The 24,197-nt window shown below is 40.6% G+C and overlaps 1 protein-coding gene across 1 annotated transcript in view; it reads left to right on the top strand.

Annotated features, from left to right (window-relative positions):
- Positions 1–825: 825 nt before the first annotated feature.
- Positions 826–24,197, top strand: part of LOC122797806 (msx2-interacting protein-like) — a 377,273-nt gene continuing 353,901 nt past the window's right edge. Inside the window, exon 1 of the mRNA XM_044066327.1 lies at positions 826–891. Within this exon, the coding sequence (XP_043922262.1) occupies positions 826–891 (66 nt within the window). The remainder of the gene's footprint in view (positions 892–24,197) is intronic.

Below are 24,197 nucleotides of genomic sequence, written 5' to 3' on the forward strand. Positions count from 1 at the left end.
TTCAGACCCAGACCTGTGACATAAAGGAATGGAGTCCTTGTTATATTCCAGGTGCCCCACGTCCAATTATTTGCACAGGAATCGGAATGACTAAACAGGGGTGGATTAGATTGAGCAACTAGTGTCAATGTGCTCATCTTGGTGAAGAGAGGCAGTTAGGGCTGTGGCATTTGCAACACTTAGACTTGGTTGATATATTACCCACCTGCAAAGACCATGTTGGTTGTTACTGTGCCAGGCTGGAACCTCCCTGCTGAGGAAGCAAGAGGCATATCTTGGGGCATGCATGCATTCTCTCTATGACCAGACAGTAGGTGGAAGTCTGAAAGCAGTCTACGTGAGTGAAGATTAATTCACTGTTCTAGACTCACAGCTGCCCCACTCCCTGCCACACAACCCTAACTATAGAATGACTATCTCCTGCCTCTATAGAATTAATGGACTTGATTAGGTGGTGGTAATTGAGCCATCGGGCAGAATTCTGTCAGAGAAACTGAGTTATTCTAGGACCTGTCATTCTGGCATTTTTGGACAGATATATGCATGGGTGAATGGGTGGATAAATAGATAGCATAGAGAACAGTTCAAGCAGACATCATTAGACACATAGGAGATTACCCAGCAAACTAAGGCATTACTATAGGCACTGGGAACATGCATGCAGTGTAGTTAATTCTTGTTGGGAAAATACCCCATTTTTTTGAAGAAAGCATGGTTAGGAAGGAAAGGATATAGCTCAAGAAACAAGGTAGTAATGGTAGCTATGCATGGAATTGTAGATGGCAGAATACACAGTTAAGCAAGACGATTTGACAGATATAACAAATGGAGATAGTAGTGAAACAGTCAGATGACATGGGAAGCACATTGGATGAACAGATGCAGACACAGGTTGGATAAGTAATATAGGGTGGGATGTAGTAGAGACAAACCTTGGACGGGAAGGAGCAGAATAGATGGGAGTGAAGCCGTGGTGGTACAGCGGTAGCGTTGTTGCCTCACAGCAAGAGGTTCTCCTGTTTGATTCTTGGCTGGAGTGCCTTCTATGTGGAGTCTGCATGTCCTCCCTGCGGTCGAGTGGCCTCTGAAAGACATGTGTGAATGGGCGTGCCTTTGCTGAAGGTTGGGCATTGGGCTGGCAACTCGGCATCATAAAAATATACTGCCAATCATTAGCAGTTCAGCTGTGGTGACCCCTAACCGGTAAAAGCCAAAAAGACAAACAAACTATGCACACATGGGAATTACCTAGATCTAATCATTAATATCAGATGTTTTAGATATAACATATGTTCTCAGGGCTTAATGTCAAAAGCTTTGGATAATTCACCCAAGATTTAATTTCTCAATTTCATGGTAAGTAAATTTTGTTAGCACTACATACTGTTTGTTTTGCAACTACTCTCAGCTGCATTAGTATGAAAAATAAATGTTAAAGACAAAAATGACATGGCCATATAATCTAACTGTTAAGCAGTGCAATATGACTTGGTCATTCATTTTGTAAATATAGCTTTTAGGACTCTAACTGGGAAAAGCCGAAAGAAGAAGAAAAAGCTTTTAGGACTCTGCATTTATAAAAATATAGGGAAAATATAAATACTTTCAATAAGAATTACACGATCATGCTATTTAAGGCCTCATAATGTAGAAGCATTCAGGGTCAGCAGTGTTAGAAATTTCCCAGCTGTGATAATATGAATTGAGGATAGGACAGGAAGATAGCATTTGCTGTTACATAAAGTCTGAATGCACAGTCACAGAAGCCTCTAATCCAGGTGTGCTGTTGGCATATACATGGAGCAAAATGTTGTCCTCAGATATTGCTATCTCCAAAGGACCCTCTGCAAGGTATAGCACCACATGGATTTGCCAAAGTGTTCTGAGCTTTTTGGAAAATCCATGGCAGTGCCAGAGCCACAGTATTCACATCCTCATCTACATGCTGGAAGCCTCCCAGCACTAATGGGGCACACTTTTCTGCTCGATTTACATACCAGCTCCTGCATGTCTGTCCTGCAAGACTATCCACACATTCTGGATAGGATGATAATGCTGATGAATTAAGGGAAATGTCTTTATTGACTAGGCCCACTGTATCCGTCTTTTTAATATCAAAATGATTATGATAGTACAGATGGTACGACTACGGATATTGTGGACAGTATTATTGACAGTACACTATTAAGATTTCAGCTATAGATGGTGTCATGCACTCACTTGACACAGCTATTGTTGCAGAAGACATGGTTGTTGGCTGTTCATTTACGGTTTCCACTGTGGCTGACAGAGACAGAGTTGGGTCACACACACACAAACACACACACACACACACACACACACACACACACATGCACACACGCACACACACACACACACACACACACACACATACACACACACACACACACACACACACACACACACACACACACACACACACACACACACGCACACACACACATACACTCTGTGGAGATGGAATCTACAGAGGAGCATATGAAATTTGTGTCCTGCAGTACTAAGGGGCATGTACAAGAAGATGTTCATGGTGTTGCAAAGCATATATGGTAATATGAATGTACAATACCAAGCAAACAGGAAGGATGCTCCAAGTGTGGGTAATGGCTTATGTGGGGACTGTGACAGTGCTGAATTATGCCTTTGCAGGTCCATGTTATAGTGAAGTCCAATGACCACATATGCAGCTGTCTCAACAGATCATGGGTACTCAAGCTGGCATCATGGCTAAGTTACACAGTACATTATATACACACAACACCAAACACATCACACACAGCAGACAACACACCAGTGTCTCACAAACACAGCTCATAAGGCAAAACAGTAAGTCATCACAGTCCACAAGACATAACAATAAACCAAACATACTAGTCATTGGTGACTCAATTGTGAGACACACCGATGTCCCCCTCACCAGGCTCGGCAAGGAGAAGATCACAGTCAGTTGTCTGTCTGGTGCCAGAATCTGCCACATCACGCATGCACTTAAGTCTCTCTACAACAAGTACAAGCACAACTCTGTCATTGTTCATGTTAGTGTGAATGACTTGAGAAGTACCTCCCTGGACTATATGAAGAGAGACATGACTGAGCTCTCAGAGTATGTGTCCCAGACTGGTATGATCCTAGCCATAAGCAGCATCTTACCTTCACCAAGAATGATACCACAATGCCAATAAAAAATAATTGACTTCAACAATTGGCTTAGTTTCTTGTGTCATTCCAAGGGGATCCAGTATCTGTCTGCCTGGGATGACATGGACGACAAGCCTTGATGCTTTGCCAGAGATGGCCTTCACCTGTCACTACTGGGTTTCCAGATCCTGAACAAGGCTCTCACCTCCCCCATTGTGCCTTTTTTAGGCAATGTCACAAAGACAAATCTTCCAACATAAATGATCTGTCAAAAAGCAAATTGAAGGTCATGCTACTTAATGCTAGGAGCCTTAATCTGAAAATGCACTCACTGGAGACTCTTCTTGCACTTGAAGATGCCGATGTCTGTGCTGTCACGGAAACTTGGTTCAAGGCTGCAGAGAGCACCCCTGCCTTACCAGGCTACAATTCATTCCACACATTCCAATCACAAAATGAGGTTGGGAAGACTAAGGGTGGTGGAGTCTCTATCTTCATTAAGGACTGGCATACCTCCAGACTGGTTTGCCAGCATGATGCACTGGAACTACTCCAGGTGAAATTGACAGTTGGCAAGACACCCATTCAAGTTATAGCCAGCTATATATCCCCACCCATGACTCAGGATACCCGTTCCTCTTACCTGGATCTGCTTGACTCCATTAAGGTACCCCCTAACACCCTGATCCTTGGTGACTTCAAGTACCCCACCATAGACTGGGTGAACTATTCCTGCACTAATGCACTCACTCAACTATTCCGTGACTTCATCAATTCAAACACACTAGACCAGCTTGTCTCATCCCCCACAGGGGGAGATAACATTCTGGACTTGGTTCTCACCAACATGGTTGACCACTGCACCACTCCCACAGCATGTTCTTCCTTGGTGAGATCAGATCAGTGGGCTGTCTCCTTCGAAGTTCCTATTCCACCCAATCCCCCTAACCATATTCAAGCTAAAAAAACTTCTCAAAAGCTGACTACAGCCTACTAAAGGAGGGTATCTGTAGCTTCACACCACTGCCCCCCTCAGAGGATGCAGACAACTACGCTGAACAGTACGCAAGTGCAGTATACAAGCACCTGTACTACTGTCTATACCCAATAGAATTAAAACCTGCTCCTCAAAGAAACACAAACCTGTCTGGTGGACATCCTCTATCAACAGGCTTTACAGCAAAAGGAAGAAACTGTTGTCCAAGGGTAAAAAGGAACATATTCAAAATTGGAAAATCTCCCTCCTTAGCCTCAACAAGCAAATTAGATCACTAGTGAAAGCCTCCAAAGCCAATTATGAATCAAAACTAGCCTCTGGAACAAAGGGAAACCACAAAGCCATCTTCAGTTATGTCATAACATCCCTGGCAAAGCCCAGGTTTGTTCTGAATTAGTACTTAAGAGTATCACTTACACTGATCCTTTTGACTTAGCAAACCTGCTAGCAGATAGGTTCAGCTCAAACTTTAAAAGGCCCTTTCGACATCCCTGATACTTGTCCCACACCTCATGTCTCCATAGATCAAATGCTAAAAGCCCTATCCAAAGCAAAGAACCCAGCTTCCATGGAACCTGATAGTATCCCAGGCTGTATTTCGCACCATCTCCAGCAACAACTGGCATTGCCATTGAGCACCCTATTCAAACACAGCCTAAGTACATGCTTCATTCCAGAAGAGTGGAGAACTGCCATTGTCATCCACTTGCACAAAGGCGGTGCCACTACTGACCCTGGAAACTATAGCCCCATTAGCTTGACAAGTCTGATCTGTAAAGCCATGGAGCGTATTATTATGGATCTCGTAAACAAGGACATAGGCAATCTCCAAGCACATGACCCCACCCAATTCAGATTTGTAAAGGGCAGATCTTGTCTGTTGAACCTAGTTGACTTCCTAGAGACTGTCACCAAGGTCCTGGATGAGGGAAAGTCAGTGCATACAGTTCAACTTGACTTGGCCAAGGCCTTTGACACAATCCCCCACTTGGGCATCATTGAAAAGCTAACACAACTTGACGGAAATTCCTATCTCATCAGGTGGGTGGCCAACTGGCTCGCCGGCAGGACCCTCAAAGTCAAAATAGATGTCTCCACCTCCAATAGCAGGTCTGTCACTAGTGGATTTCCACAGAGATCTGTCCTAGGACCCCTACTGTTTGGAATCTACTTCTCAGAGGTCCAGGCAAAGACATAAGGCCTGTGGCTGACCAAGTTTGCAGATGACTGTAAGTTGAGTGCTATCATCAATTCCCCAAATGATGTTAACATGCTACAAGAGGGTCTCACTGCAAATAATGACTGGTGCCAAAGTCATGGCCTCAAGCTAAACACAAAAAAAGTATCATCATACCATTCAGCAAAAACACAGCCCCTACTGATTACCATATAAACGACAACCTCTTAAGCCCACAACCTGTGGTGAGAGACCTGGGCACTCAGTTTGATAACAACCTGACATTTGACTATCATGTAGTGGCAGTGGTTAGAAAAGCCTATTACTTGGTTCACCCCATTTGGTATGTACCTCTCCAAACATCTGCACTAACTGGAAAGGCCATTGAAATACCTCACAAAGAGAATCCATGGTCTCCAACACCTGTCCTATGTGGACAAGGTCAAATCACTATCACTCTGTTTGGTATTGTCCAGATTGCTCAGGAGTGATCTGTGTCTCGCCTACAAGGCAATCTTCGACCCTGCCCTACTAAAGATGCTCCATATCCGTAAGTCTAACTCCTCACACATTACCCACTCAAAAGGCCTGAATCTAATATGCAACATCAACAAAACCTTCAGGACAGATAGGTTTTTCTCCCAGAGGCTGCCCCAGCCCTCTTGAAGCACAACCTTGATGAATGGATGAGAATTCACAAATTTGTCCCAGGGGTTCCACCTGTGTCCCTCATTGACAGGGGGGCAGGTGCTGACTGAGGTTTCTTTTTTGGGACAAACTCTTGGCTAGGCATGTAAGGGCCCCAGGGCCATTAGCCTAGTAACCTCCTATGATCCTATTATCTTATATATCTACAGTACATATATATATATATATATATATATATGTATGGACCTACTTTGACCCATCAAAAATATGATTTATTGAATTGTAGTTAACTCAGTCCACTTTAGCAAAAGTGCATTTACAGGAAAATGCACTTTCGGGAATAACACTACACCAAAGAGTTGTTATAGATCGAATTGCAGTGAGGTTAAGGGAAAATTCCCTTTTCTCCACTGTAGTGTGATCTCAGAGTTAGTATATATAAGTAGCGGGGGGTGTGGGGGTGCAGGGAGGCTTTCCCCACTGCAAAAATGCTTTTGTTGTGTATTTTTATTTTTGTGTGTGTGTTTTCTATTTTGGTTTGGTGTAGTGTTATTCATGAAAGTGTGTTTTCATGTAAACATACATTCGCTAAACTGAACTGTGTTAACTACGATTCAATAAAGCGTAATTCCGATATATATATATATATATATATATATATATATATATATATATATATATATATATATATATAGAGAGAGAGAGAGAGAGAGATGTGTTAGGCGCAATGTATCTTGGAGATTGCAGATGATAAAATGAACTATAGGAGATGCAGGAGATGACACATGCTGTAGTATTTGATCTATCTACATAATGTCCTACTCTTATGATTCATAACATATTATGCAAAAACATTTCTCAAAGAAGAAAGAACACTGAGGTGGGTGAGTTCAACAGTGTTTTATTTCAAGAATAGTGCTTCAATTTTCAGAGCTGGGAGACTGTGTCCAGTTTGATATACTACATCTCTCAAAATGCTCACTCAGAGCACAACAAGGCTGCACTAGAAGATCTCCTTCAGGATCCTGCACAATGACCCCTTTTGTAATATTGTGCCACCATTGCCATAGCCAATCTTGCTGTGCAAGTAAGCTCTGGGTTAACATACTTTCATGTGATCAAGCTGGAAAGCATGTTGAGCTGGGTCATGGGTGTTGTCTCACCATTACCTTGATCTAGATGACTCCAAGATAAATGCTGAGGGTATAACTCTTAAAACCAACACAGACATTGATTTCGAGAGCACTAGGTACCTTGCCTGCTGGCCAGTCCAATGCCCAATCTGGAACCCCCTCAACTCTAAGCTGAAGAACAAAAAAACACTTCTTGCAATTTGAGTACCACACATAAAGTGTTTTAGCACTTCAGCCATCACCACAAATACAGTAGCATTCATTCATTGTTCATTTCTGAATGCTTGTACTTTAATACTGCTCCATGCCCCCTAACACCTTGTTCCTGGGACAGCCACCCACTTCACCCTACCCTAGCTAGACTTTTTGGAATTGTTCCACCTGGTGCATCTCAACAAATATGTCCTGTGTGTGTCTTGCAGCCTGTGCAGGTAATGCTTTTGCTACAGGTAAATTATACTGTATGGTTAGAAATGTGGTAAGATCTGATGCTATAGGAGAACAGGGCGTGCAGTCATGTTACTCTCTCTGCAGTGACATGGTTGTTTTGTCATCTGACACAGCTACTACTAGATATAGCCACATCACTTTCACCTCAGTACACCACGCCACCTGCCTTCCTCTTGCAAATGATGTTAATTATCAGTCCATTCATTAATGCCTTCTTCTTCATCCCCTACGTGTGTTTTTTGTTGCCTGGGTTTGTGGAGGTATAGCTCTAGCATCCTAGAGTTGGAGATCACTGTATTTTGCTTTTGTGTTGTGGTGCATGACATATATGCTGACCGTCCTGGCTGACATCTCAAGCATGGATTGAACAGCAATCTTGGATGTGCTTATGCGGCTGTCATCTTATTCATCAACAGTTGTATTATCGAGGTCCAGCTCATGCAAAACTTTTCATTGAAGTGGACCTCTCATTGACTATACACACCAGCTGATATTTGTCAATCTCTGTGTGTGTGTAGATATATATATATATATATATATATATATATATATATATATATATATATATATATATTTATGTACATACACACATATGCACATACACTCATATAGTTGCCAAGAATGTGTATGCAGGTGACATCACTGTGGTAGGTCTACCTTTGTCCTTACTATGTAACAGAGATAGTTGACTAGAGCAGTATGTTTACATGTAGGAGCTTGTGGGTGACTGTTTTGCATGTGTGTGTGTGTGTGTGTGTGTGTGTGTGTGCGTGTGTGTGTGTAGGTCCTAGTATGAATATCGAAAGTATGTTTAATCGAAACGCACTTGAGCGAATTCACTTTAGTGAAAGTGCATTTTATCACAAATGCACTTTCGCTAAAAAAAAAAAACAACATGCAGTTTCCTTGTAGATTTAGTTGTACATCAACATGTAGTGTTGATTGTACAACTAAGCAAACTGTTGCTTAGATCATGGTACAACGGGGATAAGGGAATATTCCCTTTTCCCCACTGTAGTGCGATCTCGGAGTGAGCATATTAAAGTAGGCGGGGTGTGGGGGGCAGAGCCTCCCACATGGGGGATGCAGGAGGGCTGCATAAATGTGAGTAGTGTTTTATTTGTGTAATTGTTTTGGCATTTTTTTTTCAAGAAAGTGCATTTTCTATAAAATGCACTTTTGCTTAAGTGAGTTGTCTCATCTACGTTTCTGTGAAACATACTGTCGATGTTGCAACATTGATTCTTGTGTGTGTGTGTGTGTGTGTGTGTGTGTGTGTGTGTGTGTGTGTGTGTGTGTGTGTGTGTGTGTGTGTGTGTGTGTGTGTGTGTGTGTGTGTGTGTGTGTGTATGTGTGTTTCATGTGTTTTGCAGATATGTTTTGAGTGAGTGAGAATGAGGGGGTGGAAAAGTGTTAAGGTTTACTGAGGTGTGGATTATGTTGTTTGGTGTGAGTGGTCAATAGTATGTGCTGTGTGTTAGTGGGGTTTTTGAACGTGAGTCTGGGATACATATTTTTTGGTGCAGGGGGTATGAGCTGTTGATAAACTCCTTCCTGTGCTCCAGAGTTTGACTCCTTCAGCCTTCATTTGCCTAAATGTGTGACTGTAAGCAAGTCACTTAGCCAGACAGTGTTCTTGGACTGAAGATGAAAAAAGTCCACGGAGATCAGTGTTCTTAGCTGGATAGCAAATACAAATAAAATTAAAGTTTGGCGTGAGTAAGAATGAATAGTCAAAAAGTGTGTTGCAGTAAAGATTTTGCTGCTTGGTGTGAGTGGTTGAATGCATCTGATGTGTGTGCCTGTAGTGTTCTGAGTGAGTGGTTGGCTGTATTTCATCATGTGTTTTTTTTCTATTGACCTGAGAGACCAAAAGCATATAGTATGTGTGTATGGGTATATGATGGAGTGTATGGTAAATTTAGTGGTATTGGTTGATTTTTATGTGTTGTTCATGGGTATGGGGATGGAGTGTGTGTGTGTGTGTGTGTGTGTGTGTGTGTGTGTGTGTGTGTGTGTGTGTGTGTGTGTGTGTGTGTGTGTGTGTGTGGTAAATGATGTAGTAGTGGTTGGGATGTTGACTTGGAGAATGCATGGATAAGAGTGTGTTAGGTGTGGAATGGTGTAAAAGGCATGAGAGATAGCTGCTGTGCTTCCAGAATGTAAGTTTTTGGATGGGCAGAAGTTAATAATATAATGGCCTGCAGTTGGTTGTCTGCTTTGCTAGAGGGCAGTGCCATGTCTAATTAAATGTTATAATATGCAGACAACTCATCAGTTATATATTATGCTAAGAACCTACCAATTCTCATATCAGACATGCAACATTTGTGCAACACCCTCATGAACTTAATTCTTACTGAAAAGTAAAAAGGGCCTTCACATCTCTGAAAAATCCCCTGATGAGACTAACAATTTAAAATGTAAGTCTTGTAGTTCATAGATCAAATGGGCAAAATGAAGCCATATCAGACTGGAAGTATCTGGACATTGTTATCAAACATAAACTTATCTTACATGGTTGTATTTAGATTGCCAAAAAAGACATAAACAAGAATTTATTTGCATTCTGCAGGATGCTCTCATTCTTACCACTGACATCAATATCAAAGTATTATTACTGGTACCACCCCAAAACCATACTATGAAAAATGAAAACGGCCAACAATAAAATAAGTACAGTTGTTGCCAAACAACCAGTTTCCACCCATAACTGTAACAAGATGAAAACTGTATGCCATTAGAAAACAAAATCAAGGTCATTCACCTCAGCCTCACTCACAAATTAATTCTAACTGCATCCGTTCCAGAAATGGCTATTAAGCTAAACTGGTCCACATCCAACAGACAGATTAGTTCATGTAACTACAATGTAACTTGCTTAAACAAAATAGATGTTAAAATGGGACTGAATATCTAGTATCTATGTCTCGTTGGAATGGAACAAATTGCTCATTCAGATAAGGTCAGAAGACCCTTCACAGCCTTCAAAACACAAACAAATCTTCCATGCATTTAGCCATTACATGGAGCATTTAAACTATAAGTAAAGACCTCTTTTAATTCACCTGTGAAGACATGCACTGAGACATCTACTTCCAACAACTAACCATTTTCAAACATGCTTACTTCACAATTTATGGCTGGCCCATGAACATAACCCTTAACCAGTTTCAGCTGTTGTAAATTTTCTCCATTTTATCTTCTATATTTTTATCATCAACCCATTACTTACATCCCTAAAACATACCTGTAGCCTATGGCTCATTATTTATTTATTTATTTTAGTTTACATTTGTTAACCGGGATTGTCTGACTGAGCAAAAGCCATTTTTCAGCAGAGGTCTGGAGAGAAAAGCTCCAAAACATAGTTACAAAAAATATAACCATTACAAACACAGTTAACATTATAATCATTCATAATAAAACTTGTAGAACAGTTATCATATATATGCAGTTACAATTATCGGTACTTTTCCGTTAAACCCCTACCACATGTCTCGCCCTATTTCTTATTCTGTCAGCTTTTCAAGTTTTACAACTAATGTTAAAGAAATGTCTCCGTTTGTTTCTGGATTTGTCTTTGATCTTGGGTGTTGAGTGTTATGTTATGCCCTAAAAAATTTCCCATACACATAACCTCTCAATCATCCGGATTTCCACAGAAAGCCCAGGCTTTTACTTCATATTTTTGGTCTGTTCCTCATAATATCTTTATCTCCTGACAAAATGTTCATTAGTGAAATACATCTTCAATAGTTTAATACCAAATGAAACAACTTTCACAGAGCACCATTGTTTGTGCATACTTTAATAGTTTTTCAGCGCTGCGAATGACGTTAGTTTTCATGTGTTACGGGCTTCTGGTGACAGAATGGTGGAGTACGATCTCACAACAAAGATCGCCCAATTATTAGACTGGCATTTAGTTTTCACACTACTGGAGTTTTTATCTGTGAAAGAGATAAGCCTGATCGGTGATGATCCTTCTGGATAATGCATGTTGATCAGAAGTGAAACCTCATATGAGAGCAGATCTCAATCTCTGACCAATAAAAATCATAGAAACATTGTTTGCAAATCATAGCTGAGGGACAGAAAGAGAAGCGGTTTATTATTTTGAAGTGTGTAGTAATCGTTGACTCCAAAAATAATTTAAAGGCCAAAAATGTAACAAGCTGATCAAGTAAAACGTAATAAAAAAAGGCCGGTAGAAGAGGGAACAGGTCAGTTAAAACAACAGAACCATACTGGTTAGGAATAAGGTGACACGCCTGGTAGGGGTTTAATGGAAAAGTACCCAATTATCTATAAAAATTTTATGAAAAATACTGCAGCAGAAGGAAAGGAGATAGTGTTAGGTAAAAAATGATGAAGTAGACTAGTTTAAGTTGTAAATGTTTTGGCATAGAGGAGAAGAAATTATGGTCTGCATGAGACATAGTGGGAGATTATGGTGCCTAGTGCTAGACAGTAGGATGGTGAATAAATAAAGGAGTGTATAATTTAAAGCTGAGAGAGGAGTAGGAGGTGTGGTAGTTCAAGCCAGTTTAGATGTTTGAGAGAGGTACAGTGGTGAGATTTGTAGGTTTGTTGTCCAGCAAATCTGGCTATTTTGTAATAGGTTGATTCGAGTTTGCTAAGTAAGGTGGAGTTAAGATTTGTGAGTATTTGGGAGCAGTATGTTAGGCATGGCAGAAGATAAGCATGTGTGATTGTAGTTCTAGATTCAAGGGTTAGGAATTTTTTTATTTCTGTAAAGAAGTCCTAGTTTTTGATGTGTTTTCCTGATACAGTTATTTATATGGATGTCAACTTTTAGCTGATCATTAATAGTTACACCAAGGAGCTTAGTACTAGAGTCAGCAATTATGAGAGTGTGATTTAGTGATTTTATTTGAAAAGTAGATTTGATATGAGTAACTGTTTTGGGGAGAAAGAGTAAGGTTTTTTTTTTTTTTTTGGGGGATTAAGGATGAACTGATTATTGGTGAGCCAGGTTTCAACAGAATTGAAAGAAGACTGGGTAGCTGTTAGAAGTTCAGAGGATGAGTTAGCAATGGTGATAATTGTGGAGTCATCTGCATATTAGACTAATGAGGATTGTGGACAAGAGGAGTAGAGTGAGTTGGTGAAGATATTGAAAAGTAGTGGTCCAAGGATGGATCCTTGGGGAACACCCATTTTCACTGGAAGGGGAGATGATAGTGAGGAGTGCCATCTTACTGATTGCTGTCAGTGAGTGAGATAGCTGGAGAACCATGCTATTGTTGTAGAGAAGTTGAGATCAGAGAGTTTATTCAGTAGCAGAGGATGTGAGATAGTGTTGAAGGCTTTTGAGAGGTCAAGGAATAAGTATGAGATAAGTTTGTTTATTGAGAGGTCAAGGAATAAGCATGAGATAAGTTTATTATTCTCTCTAGCTACAGAAATGGTGCTGAAAAAGCAAAGTAGAGCTGTAGTGGTACAGTGTTTGGGTCGGAAACCATGCTGAGTGGTAGTGAGGAGTGTGCCCTGTATAAGATATTGCATTGGGGTGAGGATAGCTATTGGTCTGAAGTTTGAGAGTTCTGCGGAATTGCCACCTTTGTGAATAGGTATGGTGTAGAATTGTTTCCAGATAGCAGGTACTTTAGCTTCAGAGATGGAACGGTTGATTAAAATAGATACTGGCAAAGCAATAGAGGGAGCAGCAATCTGAAGAAAGTAAGATGGGATACTGTCAACAGAAACAGAGCATGGTTGTAGGTTGAAAAGAAGAGTTTTGATGTAAGCAGTAGGGACTGCTTTAAGGAAAAAAGGGTCTGCAGAGTTGGCTGTGGCTGGAGATTCCAAGCAATTTGAAACATTGTTACTGGAGTATTTTAGGTTAGGACTTGAAAAGTGTGGCTATTGACTGAATGAAATAGGCATTGAAGGTGTTAACAGTCTGTTTGGGAAATTTGTCAGGAGATGGATTAGGTGAAGTAGGATTACCAGGATGAAGTATTTGGTTTATGGCATTCCAGAAGTGTTTGGGATCTGATTTTAGGGCAGCTGGAGAATAGTATAAGTCGTTTTTATCTTTATCAATATTTTTTGTCTTATTTCTCAGTTCCTTATACTTTTGCAGATCTGCTGGTAGTTTAGTTTGGGTTTAAGTTTTCCAGGCTTGGTTTCTGGCTGTCATGAGAGTGTGAGTATTCTTAGATAGCCAAGGGGATATAGTAGCTTTTATCCTTACTTTCCATAATGGGGCTAGTGAGTTTGAGATATTTAAGAAGGTTGAGTTAAAAGCCTGAGCTGCTTCATCAAGTGGGAGCTTGGTGAGGAAGTTCCAATTTATTCCGAGTAAGAGATTATTAAAAGTTTCTGGGTTGAATTTGGATAATTTATGGCAAGTTATGTATCTATGTGGTTTAGGTAAGTGGGAGGTATGTCTAAGTAACTTTATTGGAGAGTGGTCACTCAGGGAGTCAGAGAGTGTTTCAGGACTATAGTATTTAGAGGGATTTGAGACAAGAATCCAGTCAATAAGTGTACTGGTAGAATGAGTGTTATTGGTATGAGTAGGCTGGGAGATAAGTTATGAACAGCCATATAGATTTATATGGTATGTTGAGTTAGGAGTGGTGAGTGTTTCCCAATTTATGTTCACGTCCCCAAGGAGGATAATTTCATTAGGGATGTTGTGGGAGCATTAGGAGAGAATGCTTTCCAATAAGGGAATAGTCACGATATCTTGGCAAATTTCTCACTCTATAAAAACACAGCCTTTTATACTATTATGTGTGAACAGTGTTTGCAAACATACACTGTCTGTATTACTTTAGCTTGTCTCCAAGGTACGTATCCTATTGTCTTAGTGATAGCAGATAGTGATAGCTTGAAAATGGAACTGGAGCTGATGTACTGAACTTTGTTCAACATGTCTCTAATGCATTCTCTCCACAGTGCAATAGCTGACATTAATCTACCTATCCTTGTCTTGTATATTATGTTTGCTGCTATTAATCAGTGTATTCCTGCTTATTATACTCTATTGTTTGGCAGTTACCATGATTACCTTTTTAGACCTTTAAAAGAAGAAATTATCTTCCTCTCCACATAAAATGAATTACTTCTCTTACACTGATCAGCAGATGTAATCCAGACACATGGATGAGTAACTGCAAATTAACCCCTGGTTTAACATCCTTGTCCATCGTGGATGGAGGCCCTATGTAAATGTTCCATTCATCTCTTGGGAATTCATACTTAAAATATAAGGGATAAAGACTTCATGTATAGCTAGGCTTCTAAAGCTCATCATGAATTAATAGCCTAGTAAGTACTTATGAACTTATTATGTAAAGTTCAACAGACTACCTTAAAGGTTCCTCTGGAGGTTTTGCCTAGTGGGTCCTGTCGCTCTTCTTATGTGCATTAAGAGGACATTGCGGCTTGGGTGTTTGTCTAAGTAGTTTATTGTATGCAAATACATCAGGATAGATGCTAGGAACACTAAACTTAAATGAACTGTCTAATTGAGTGACTACATACTTGCATGCTCACACTCTGGCTACTCACTCAAAATGGCAGCCTAGCTTGCACGTGCTCAGTACTTATATGCACTGCTGACTCACTGGAAAGTTTCTTAATCATATATCACACACCCTGATCTACATCCTCCCTCTTTACTCAGCTATTTCATATAAACAATGACATTTCAATAGGGATGCAATTATACAGACACTAATAAAAAAACACTCATGTCCAGGTTGCCATATATCTAGAAGAAGATTTTGAGATGCGACCTGATCTCGTGACATAATAGTTAGGACTGGACTTAGCAACAGGGACAGTCACTGGGGAATGTTATACTTGAGGAGCCTCAGGAATTTTCTCAGGAACAGGGACTGCTGACGGAATGTCCTCTGGAACAGGAACATTGGACAAGCCATTCTGAGAACTAGAGTCTTTGTCACAGGCAAGATGATGTAACACTGGTAACAAATGCTTCTGATTTCATCCGAATTCCATTTCTTGTGATTCCACAATGTACAACCTCGGCTCTTGACACAAATTTTATACAAATCTGATGCGATCAAAACCTTTTGATGTCTGCATGCTCACTATCTCCCTTTTTTTCAATGAACTGAGTGGTTTGTTATCTTAGTAAGACTTCTGGGACAAATCCTTCAACAATTGGGCTTTTACTACTTTGTTGTTCTTAGCACATGGAACCAATAAATTACTGCTGATTGGTAATGTGGTTCTGGTTTGTCTCAACATAAGTCTCTGGGCAGGTGAACCAAGATGTTTATCACGAGGAATGTTTCTGAGATTTAACAAGTTGTGAAAAACATCATTATTGTCACATCTGGATTTCTCTAACAGCTGTTTTGCACTTTGAACTGCACATTCAGCCAAACTGTTTGACTGGGGATATTTAGTACTACTTGTAATATGAACAAAGCCCCACTGTTCTGCAAATCTCTTGAACTGCTGACTTGTAAACTGTGCACCATTGTCAGAAATAACTCTTTGTGGACTACCATGGATAGAAAAATGTTGCTTCAACTTAGTAATGACAATATTGGAAGTTAGGTTGGGAAATAGGTCAATCTTAAACCAATTTAAGAATCTACTAACACCAAATAATGTTGACCATTCCACTGAAAAATATCTGTGGCTACTGTCGACTAAGGTAGTTCAGGAATCTTGCTTAACTGAAGTGATTCTTTCTGTTGATGTGGCTTTGTACTATTACATACTGAACAAGATGAAAGTACTTTCTCAATATCTCTTGACATAGAAGGCCAAAATACTGGACCTCTCACATTTATTTTGGTAGAATTAGTTTCCGGGTGGCCACGATGCAAGATCTTAATGTTCTCTTGTTGCAAGGATTTTGGAACAATCATTTTAGGACCTTTCATGATGATACCATAGTCTGACAAAATCTTATCTCTGTATGGAAAATAAGGCTGCACTTCTACTGGTAAACAAGATTGCCTTGAAGGCCATCCTCAACTGACAGAGCTTTAGCTTCTGGAGAATTGCATCTGAAGCTGTGTGAGTTCTGAGCTCATCAAGACGTGTGGAAGAAAAATTTCTGACTTCCATGACCTCAAAATCAAGGTGCTCATTGCTATGCTGTTCTGTGTTTTTTTTTCTGGGTGATCTGGAGAAAGTATCAGCAAGATAAAGAAGTTTGCCTTTTGTGTAAACAAGACTGAAATTGTACTTCTGCAATTTGAGCATCATGCGTTGCAGTCTAGCTGGAATTGTATGCATAGGCTTTCTCAAAATAGTAACTAAAGGTATCAGTTTCAATCTGGATAGGTATACCATAAAATATATATGGAACTTGGTTTGGGTAAGAATTCTCAATGCATAAGCTGCTGGTCAGCCCTCTTGAAGAATGACTGCACCTAGACCAAACTTAGAAGCATCACAGGAAAGAGTAACTGATTTGTAAACATCAGCGGAGAGTTGGTCGGTTGGCAATTTTCTTTGCATTTCAGTTACCTGAGAGGTGCTGAAAGATGACTTAAATCTGGAATGAACTTGCCTAGATAATTGACCATGCCAAGAAAATGTTGTAGGGCTTGCAGATTGTCTGGAGCTGCCATGTCGTGAATTGCTATTTGCTTTGAAGGATCTGGTCCCAAGCTAGAACTGGTAAACAAATGACCAAAATGTAACTTCTTGCAGCCTGAACTTGCACTTCTGAGGCTTCAACTTAAGATTTAATTCACATGCTCTTCCCAGAACTTTCTTGAGGTTTCTGTTATGTTCAACTTCAGCATTGCCTCCTACTAGAATTTCATCTACTATAATAGCACACGGATAGCCAGAAAGAATTTGCTCCATTGCACGCTTAAAGACTTCACTGGCAGAATTTATTCCAAATGGCATTCTCAGAAATCTGTAACTTCCAAATTGTGTACTGAATGTGGTTAACAATAAAGATTTTCAGTCAAGCAAAATTTGCCAAAATTAACTCTTTGCATCCAAGACAGAGAAAACAGTGGCATTTGGCATGAGGGCAGCAACCTCTTTGACTGTGTGCATTGGATGAGGCCTTTTTAATGCTTTGTTCAAATCTCTTGGATCAATACATATTCTGATATCATCTTAGCTTTTCTTATGAGCTACAACCTTGAAGGATACCTATTCAGTAGGTTCTTCTACTAGACAAATTACTCCTAGCTGCACCATTTTGTCTAACTCGGCCTTGACTCTATTCTGTATAGCTGCTGGAACTTTCTGTGCTGATCTGGTATCTGGGCTGACCTCTAGGTCTAACTTCATTGAGTACACAACTGGTAGTTTACCTAGTTTGTCTGCAAAAACATCAGCATACTCAGAAAAAATAGTTTGGGGCGAAATTTGATTTGCTGTCATATAGGCTTGCATGGTGAACTTTATTAAATGAAATCAGTTCCATTTTCAAACTGTCTCGGAGACCTAATAATGATTGCACGTGTCTCTTGACTACAAAAAATTGAAAGTCATAGCTGTTCCCAGCAGAGTAACATGAAAGCACTACTGAGCCTTCGGTTTGAATCCCTTTACCACCATAAACAACAAGCTTCACACACACTTTGTCAAATTAAGTTGTTCTGTAGATTTACTCTATCAAATGTTTTGGCTGACATAACATTGTACTTTGAGCCAGTATCTACAGTACTTTAAACTCTACAGGACTCCCATTCATCCAAACAGTACAAAAGATTGTTTTTGACCACAAATCTACTGCATTAACTGTTTCACCAAGCACAGACATGCCATCAACATAAAAAGTAGGGTTTCAGCTTTCTAATTGATCAACTTGCCTTTTGGAATGTCCTCTTTTAATAAAAGAATGTACCTTGTTTGATTTAAAAAATCTTTGAAAATGATTCCACTTATTGCATTTGTGGTACTGCTGACCAAAAGCTAATCACTTTTCTCTTTTGGACTCATGATTTCCACCACAATTATGACAGCTGACTATGAGGTTAGGTAAAGGCATATTCTTGACTTAGCTGACTCACCCTTATGCTTCACTGAGCATGTCCTGGAATTTGCTGGAAAGACTCAGGTTTTCCCAAGGAATGTTACAGAACCTGCAGTAACAGCCATGTGCTTGGGCCTGTTTCTTTTAACCACATGTTGCTTACTATCAACATGAGCTTTGTCACTGTGTCTTCTGCAGCTATTCTCATTTATAAGCATATTTGTGCAGAGTTGGATCAAGGTCATATGGAGCCCAAGGCAGGACACTGGACTGGGGCCCCCAACACATGATGTCACAACGTTATCGTACCCCCCACAAAATGTCTTATAGTAAATAAAATAAAATTGATTAATTAATTCATTCATTAATTAAACATCTTGAAGATGAATGTGTGTCTTGCTGAGAAATCTTGTTCACTGATTTGTGCTTCCTCATGGAATAGTTTTGGTTTCCTTGTTCGTCTTCCTTCAGCTGCATAGGTATGGTTGGTAGTCATTTCTTTGGGTTCCCTTTCATAGGAATACAGTGAATATCTCATGTTTTGTACATATTCAGTTAGTAAGCAGTACAGGGTAACCACTTCATCAAGAGAGATTTTCATGCTTTGTAAATTTTTGCTTGTTGCATTCAGTCTCTCCGGTACATTTTCTCACACAGGAAGAACAACATTTTGAAAATAATTTAGTTGGTCTGACAGAATTTTTGCCTCATGTCACACACCTGCTTGTTCATTAGCAGACCTCTCCAGCAACCTGAGTACTTCAGTGACATAAATGAAACCTCTCCGCAATGCTTTTGTTGCATCAGCACAGGCAGCTCATCTTGTTGAAGACAGCTGCTTTACAGAAAGATTTCCAGGAGCATTCTTAAGTTGGTGATTCAGACTTTCCCATCTGTGGGTTGAACCGTTCTAAAGACTTAAACCTTGCTTGTGATATAAATAGGACCTGCTGGAGAGAGAGATATGTATCCCAGAGACTACCCTGCCTATGGAACATGCTCCCCATCCATGTGAAGCAGAGTTCCTCCCTAATCCAATTCAAGTGCAACTTGGACAATTGGATGGGAAACTGGAAATTCATCCCTGGTTTGGCATCTATGTCTCTAATGGGCACAGGTAACCTGTAAATCGTTCATCTCCCAGGCCCATGCTTACACTTATCAAAGATATCAGAACTTGTCAGAAATGTGTGATACATAGTGAGGCTTAAAAAGGCCCTTGTGGTCATTAGCCTAGTAAACTCCTATAAACCTATGAACTAGAGAAAAATGTGTAAACACGTTCCAAAAGATTAAAGAAAGACACAGATTTTACACAAGACTCTGCAGCACGTTCCCACCAGATTTAGTGAATGTGCTGAGTAAGGCATATACTCTGCCAGTGGATTGATAGCTCAGAGTCTAGCCTGTAAACCAGTGTATTTACCAGACATGTTGCTAACATTGTCATAGCTCTGGCCTCGGCAGTTGTGAATGTCAATATTTCTTTCTGATAGTACCGACAAAACTGTCTTTTCCAGGTGTTCTGCTGTATGAGAGTGAATTGGAACAAATCCCAGGACTGTTTCCACAGGCCCTTTTTTCTTGACATATTGTATAACAATTGCTAGCTGGCCAGTGTGGCTGAGATCTGGTGTTGAGTTAACAACAAAAGAAAAATACTTGGCCTCTTTGACTTCCAGCAGCATTGTGTCCACAACCTTGGCTCCCATAGTCCCTCTAAATGGTAGCCCACGTTCAGCAAGGAACTTCACCACTGCAACAGCCCATCATAAAACTTCTTCCCAGTATTTTCTGTTCATGACCTACTTGTTCCACAAGGGCACAATCGATCTGGCTTTGATGATGTGCTCTTTCCTTAAATTTGAAGGCACATTTGCGATGATCAGCAGAATTTTTCATGTTTATGAAACCATACTGCTGCATTCTTCCAGTCATTAAAGTCTGATGTAGCAAGAACATGGGGTAAAGTACTATAGTGTATAAGGCATACAGAGCACAGTTCCTGTTGATGGTGAGTAGGTTAGCTTATTACTGGGAATAGTTTCATTATTACTTTTTTCCTAATATGCAGCTCAGGGATGAAATATCTTGCACCATCAGTATATATCCTTTTTGTGGAAGAAAAATCTGTGGAAGTATTTTGTATTCTATTGTGAGAGAAGTATTCCCTCATGTTTTCTGAGACAGTATCCCACTCAGCCGGATCATGAGAATAGCTAATCATAGCATCTTTCATTGGTTTGTCAGCAGTTGCTGGTAGTCTCGATATAAAAGAGATAGATTTTTGTGGACTCTGTGTATCTTGTATTTGCTCACTTGTCGCTGAAGTTAAACCTTCTCCACTTTCAGTACTGGCAGCTTCAGGCCCAGCAGGTATAGTGCCGATACTTTCAAAGATTTCTTGGCTGGTCATATTGTGCTCCAGGGCCATGCTCAACCCTGGCATCTATACAGGTGTAATGGATTCAGATCCTTCACTGGTGGAGCAAGTTGCTGATGCAGACTCTGGCTTCAGCTCATACGCACTGGAAGACACTGAAGACTTTTGACTCAGAAAAGACTGCATGAATACCATCTGTTTTTTGGTTTAGATTTCTTCTTCTCTCTTTTTCTTCCTTTTAGCAGCTCCAGATGCATGCTTATGCATTATGAAAGTGTTCTTCTAAGGACGAGTATCTTTTGTTCTATGTACCTGTGCTATGTAATGTTGCAAAGTCCTGTTATCAATATATATATATATATATATATATATATATATATATATATATATATATGAACTAGTTAATAAAATAAGAGGTGAGCTACATTTGCCAAAGTGCATTTCATCACTAAAAATATTTAAATAATTACTCAGCTCATTTTTTTTCAAATTACAACATTCATCAGTTAACATGCAAGTCTGAAACTATTCATCATCATTAACTCAGCCCTATGTATGGGCAATCAGAATATTACATCATGCCTGGATTTTTTGTCACAGCTTGTCTCTTCATTTGCTAAAATGAATAATTCCATTTCTGTTTTCTTTGCATCCAGAATCTTACCTTCCAAAAATAGCCCTTTTCATGTATATTGAAAGCAACTGTGGTAACAGACTTCATAAACTCTGCTGCTCTGAAATGTTTTCAAGTACTTTTGCAGCCTCTCTTGGCTGCCTCCTTCGGCAGGGTTGTGTTCTCACAGTGTGCCCATCACCCTTATCCTCCCATCTCTTTCCCATATTTCACAGTATACAGTAATTCAAGTTGCATTTTCTACACAGGTAATAAACATGCCCCGGGATTCATGAAGCTCGGCGCAAGGCCGGCGTAAGGCCTGCGCCGGCGGTGCATGGAATAGCCGGTGCAGTAGCGCCATATACATATTAATGAGAGTGCACCGAATCACAGACACGCGGCGTAGTGTACGTGAGCGAGCCCAGGTAGGATGCGTCTGGAGGCGTGTCTAAGCCGGCATGAGGTGAGCAACCTAATGTGCTGACAGCCACGGTCCGCCCACAATAGTAATGGCAGCAGCCAGGTCCTGTGCAGAATGAAACGGACGTACAGTATGCAACATAGTCCCCGTCCCAAATTAACGGAGAAGCAAATAGAAGCCACGAAGGCATAAGTGTACCCGTCCAAGGAGCAAAGGTTACGCATAAGACCGCGTCAGTCCGCAATGCACCGTCAGTGTTTACACTCAGAGAAGGTGTACAGCCGCATGTCAGCGCGCCGCACCGACATAGGAGCAGCAACTAAGGTCACCACCTGTCCCACTTTGGTTGTGGCAGTCTCTCCATGGCCAGTTGTGTCCCGAAAACGATTAGAAATGGCTGATGTGCTACGATTGTAGGACACAATGATATCCCGTATTTAATGTAATGGTAGCATGAATTGGTTATTTCTGTAACAGAAATACCTAAAATGACACAAGAAACAGAATAAGAAGCAAATTGCCACAACAATAAGCTTATTATTTAGGCAAACAAGTGGAGTTCTATGCTATATAGTGACCGCTTGTATGTGTCGGCCTGTAAAGTCAGATGTGAGTCCCGGAAATATCCCAGATCGGAAACTGTAAAAGGTGGAAACCCCAGTAGCGACATGGCCATGGTCACCAGGGTTACCTGCTGTCCGAATGTGCCATGAACAGTCCCTGATTGGACAGTTGTGTCTCTGCAACAATCGTAAAATGGAAAATGACCTCCGATCCCCTGTCAAGAAAATTCACGCAATATACATGTAATAGTAGCATAAAACATATACATTACGATATGAAACACAGACATGGCATAAGAAAATAAATAAGGAACCCAAATGCTTACAGAATAAGCTTATAGTATGGCAAACAAGTGAAGATCTGTCAACCGCACTAGCCGTGGGTATGTGTAGTCCTGCAAACCGAAGTTTCCACATAACATGGCCCACTATGGGCACTGGAAAAGGTGCCAACCATAATGGTCACAAGCAGTAGTGAGAGTACATAGCCGGGTAGCTGTGTTCACATAACAACAGTAAGGAAGCAAGATACCTCAAACACAGGCAAACATGTGCATAGCAACATATCCCACACCCAGCAACGCCTCTGTTGCATACACTGGATGGCGTATGATGAAGTGCAATATCCAGAAGCAGAACCCATGCATTCGATGTACTACACATAGCCTCATTGTACATGTCAGTCCCACCCATGTATACCTCTGCACCCAAACCTGCTAGCATCCGTGGTGCAGCTATGCAACCACACACAATGTGCATACCTGAACTGTGGTAAGATGTTTGTGTTAGGCAATGCCACGCTGGCAACACGCACTCCCACATGTCACCAACCCACCGCAGGTACAGATATGTAAATGGCTGCATGTGAATGTGTCAGCAGAATGTGTACATCCCGCATGTAGTATGTACCCGTCCAAACCATCTAGGTTTGCATACGACATGGTGCACATAACTGTACACATGTGGACCACCGCATCGATGATTATCTATGCAGTGAAGTCGATCACATATAGCGGAACAGGTGCCTACCAAACAGGACGTCCTAACAGGGTGCTACAGGCAAAGAAGGGAAGCTGGGACATCACATGTGGAGATTAGTGTAGCTGGACGGACAAATACACACAGTCAAGGTAACAACATGCATATGGCCGGATGGATGTTGTTCGTAAAATATATAGAAACACATATGAAGTTCCAGTTTACACTCGAAATACTATATAATGCATTGAATTGTACCGCATAATATGGCAGTAGAACTAAGCCTGCATGTAATTGGTGAAGCTAAGCTGTACTGTGATGGAATTCTGAACCTGGCAGTAAGCAGTACAGCAGGCTCATGTCTGTCATCATTAATAATTTGCTGGGTTACAGAACAATAAATGTATGTACATGCATAACAGCACTCCTTCCCCAGAGGAGGATGGCCTTGTGAGCTCTATCAAGATAGCAGTACAACTCCTTACCAGAGAGACAAAGCAACGTATTAAGAAATTAACTGTCCACTGTATCGTAACAGTCTAGGGTCCTTGAAACAGCTACAATCACAAAAGGATACTGTAATGTACAAGGTGCCTTGCAAGGCTGTGTTATTCCCATGGGAAAACATTTTAAAAGCACGACCCCAGCACCCACGTATGTATAGACTATTGCGGACCATAGTGATGGAAATGCCCTGTGAAAAACC

This window comes from Protopterus annectens, chromosome 3.part1 (genome assembly GCF_019279795.1).
Source record: "Protopterus annectens isolate FY-2018-M chromosome 3.part1, PAN1.0, whole genome shotgun sequence".
Taxonomy (NCBI): domain Eukaryota; kingdom Metazoa; phylum Chordata; order Ceratodontiformes; family Protopteridae; genus Protopterus; species Protopterus annectens.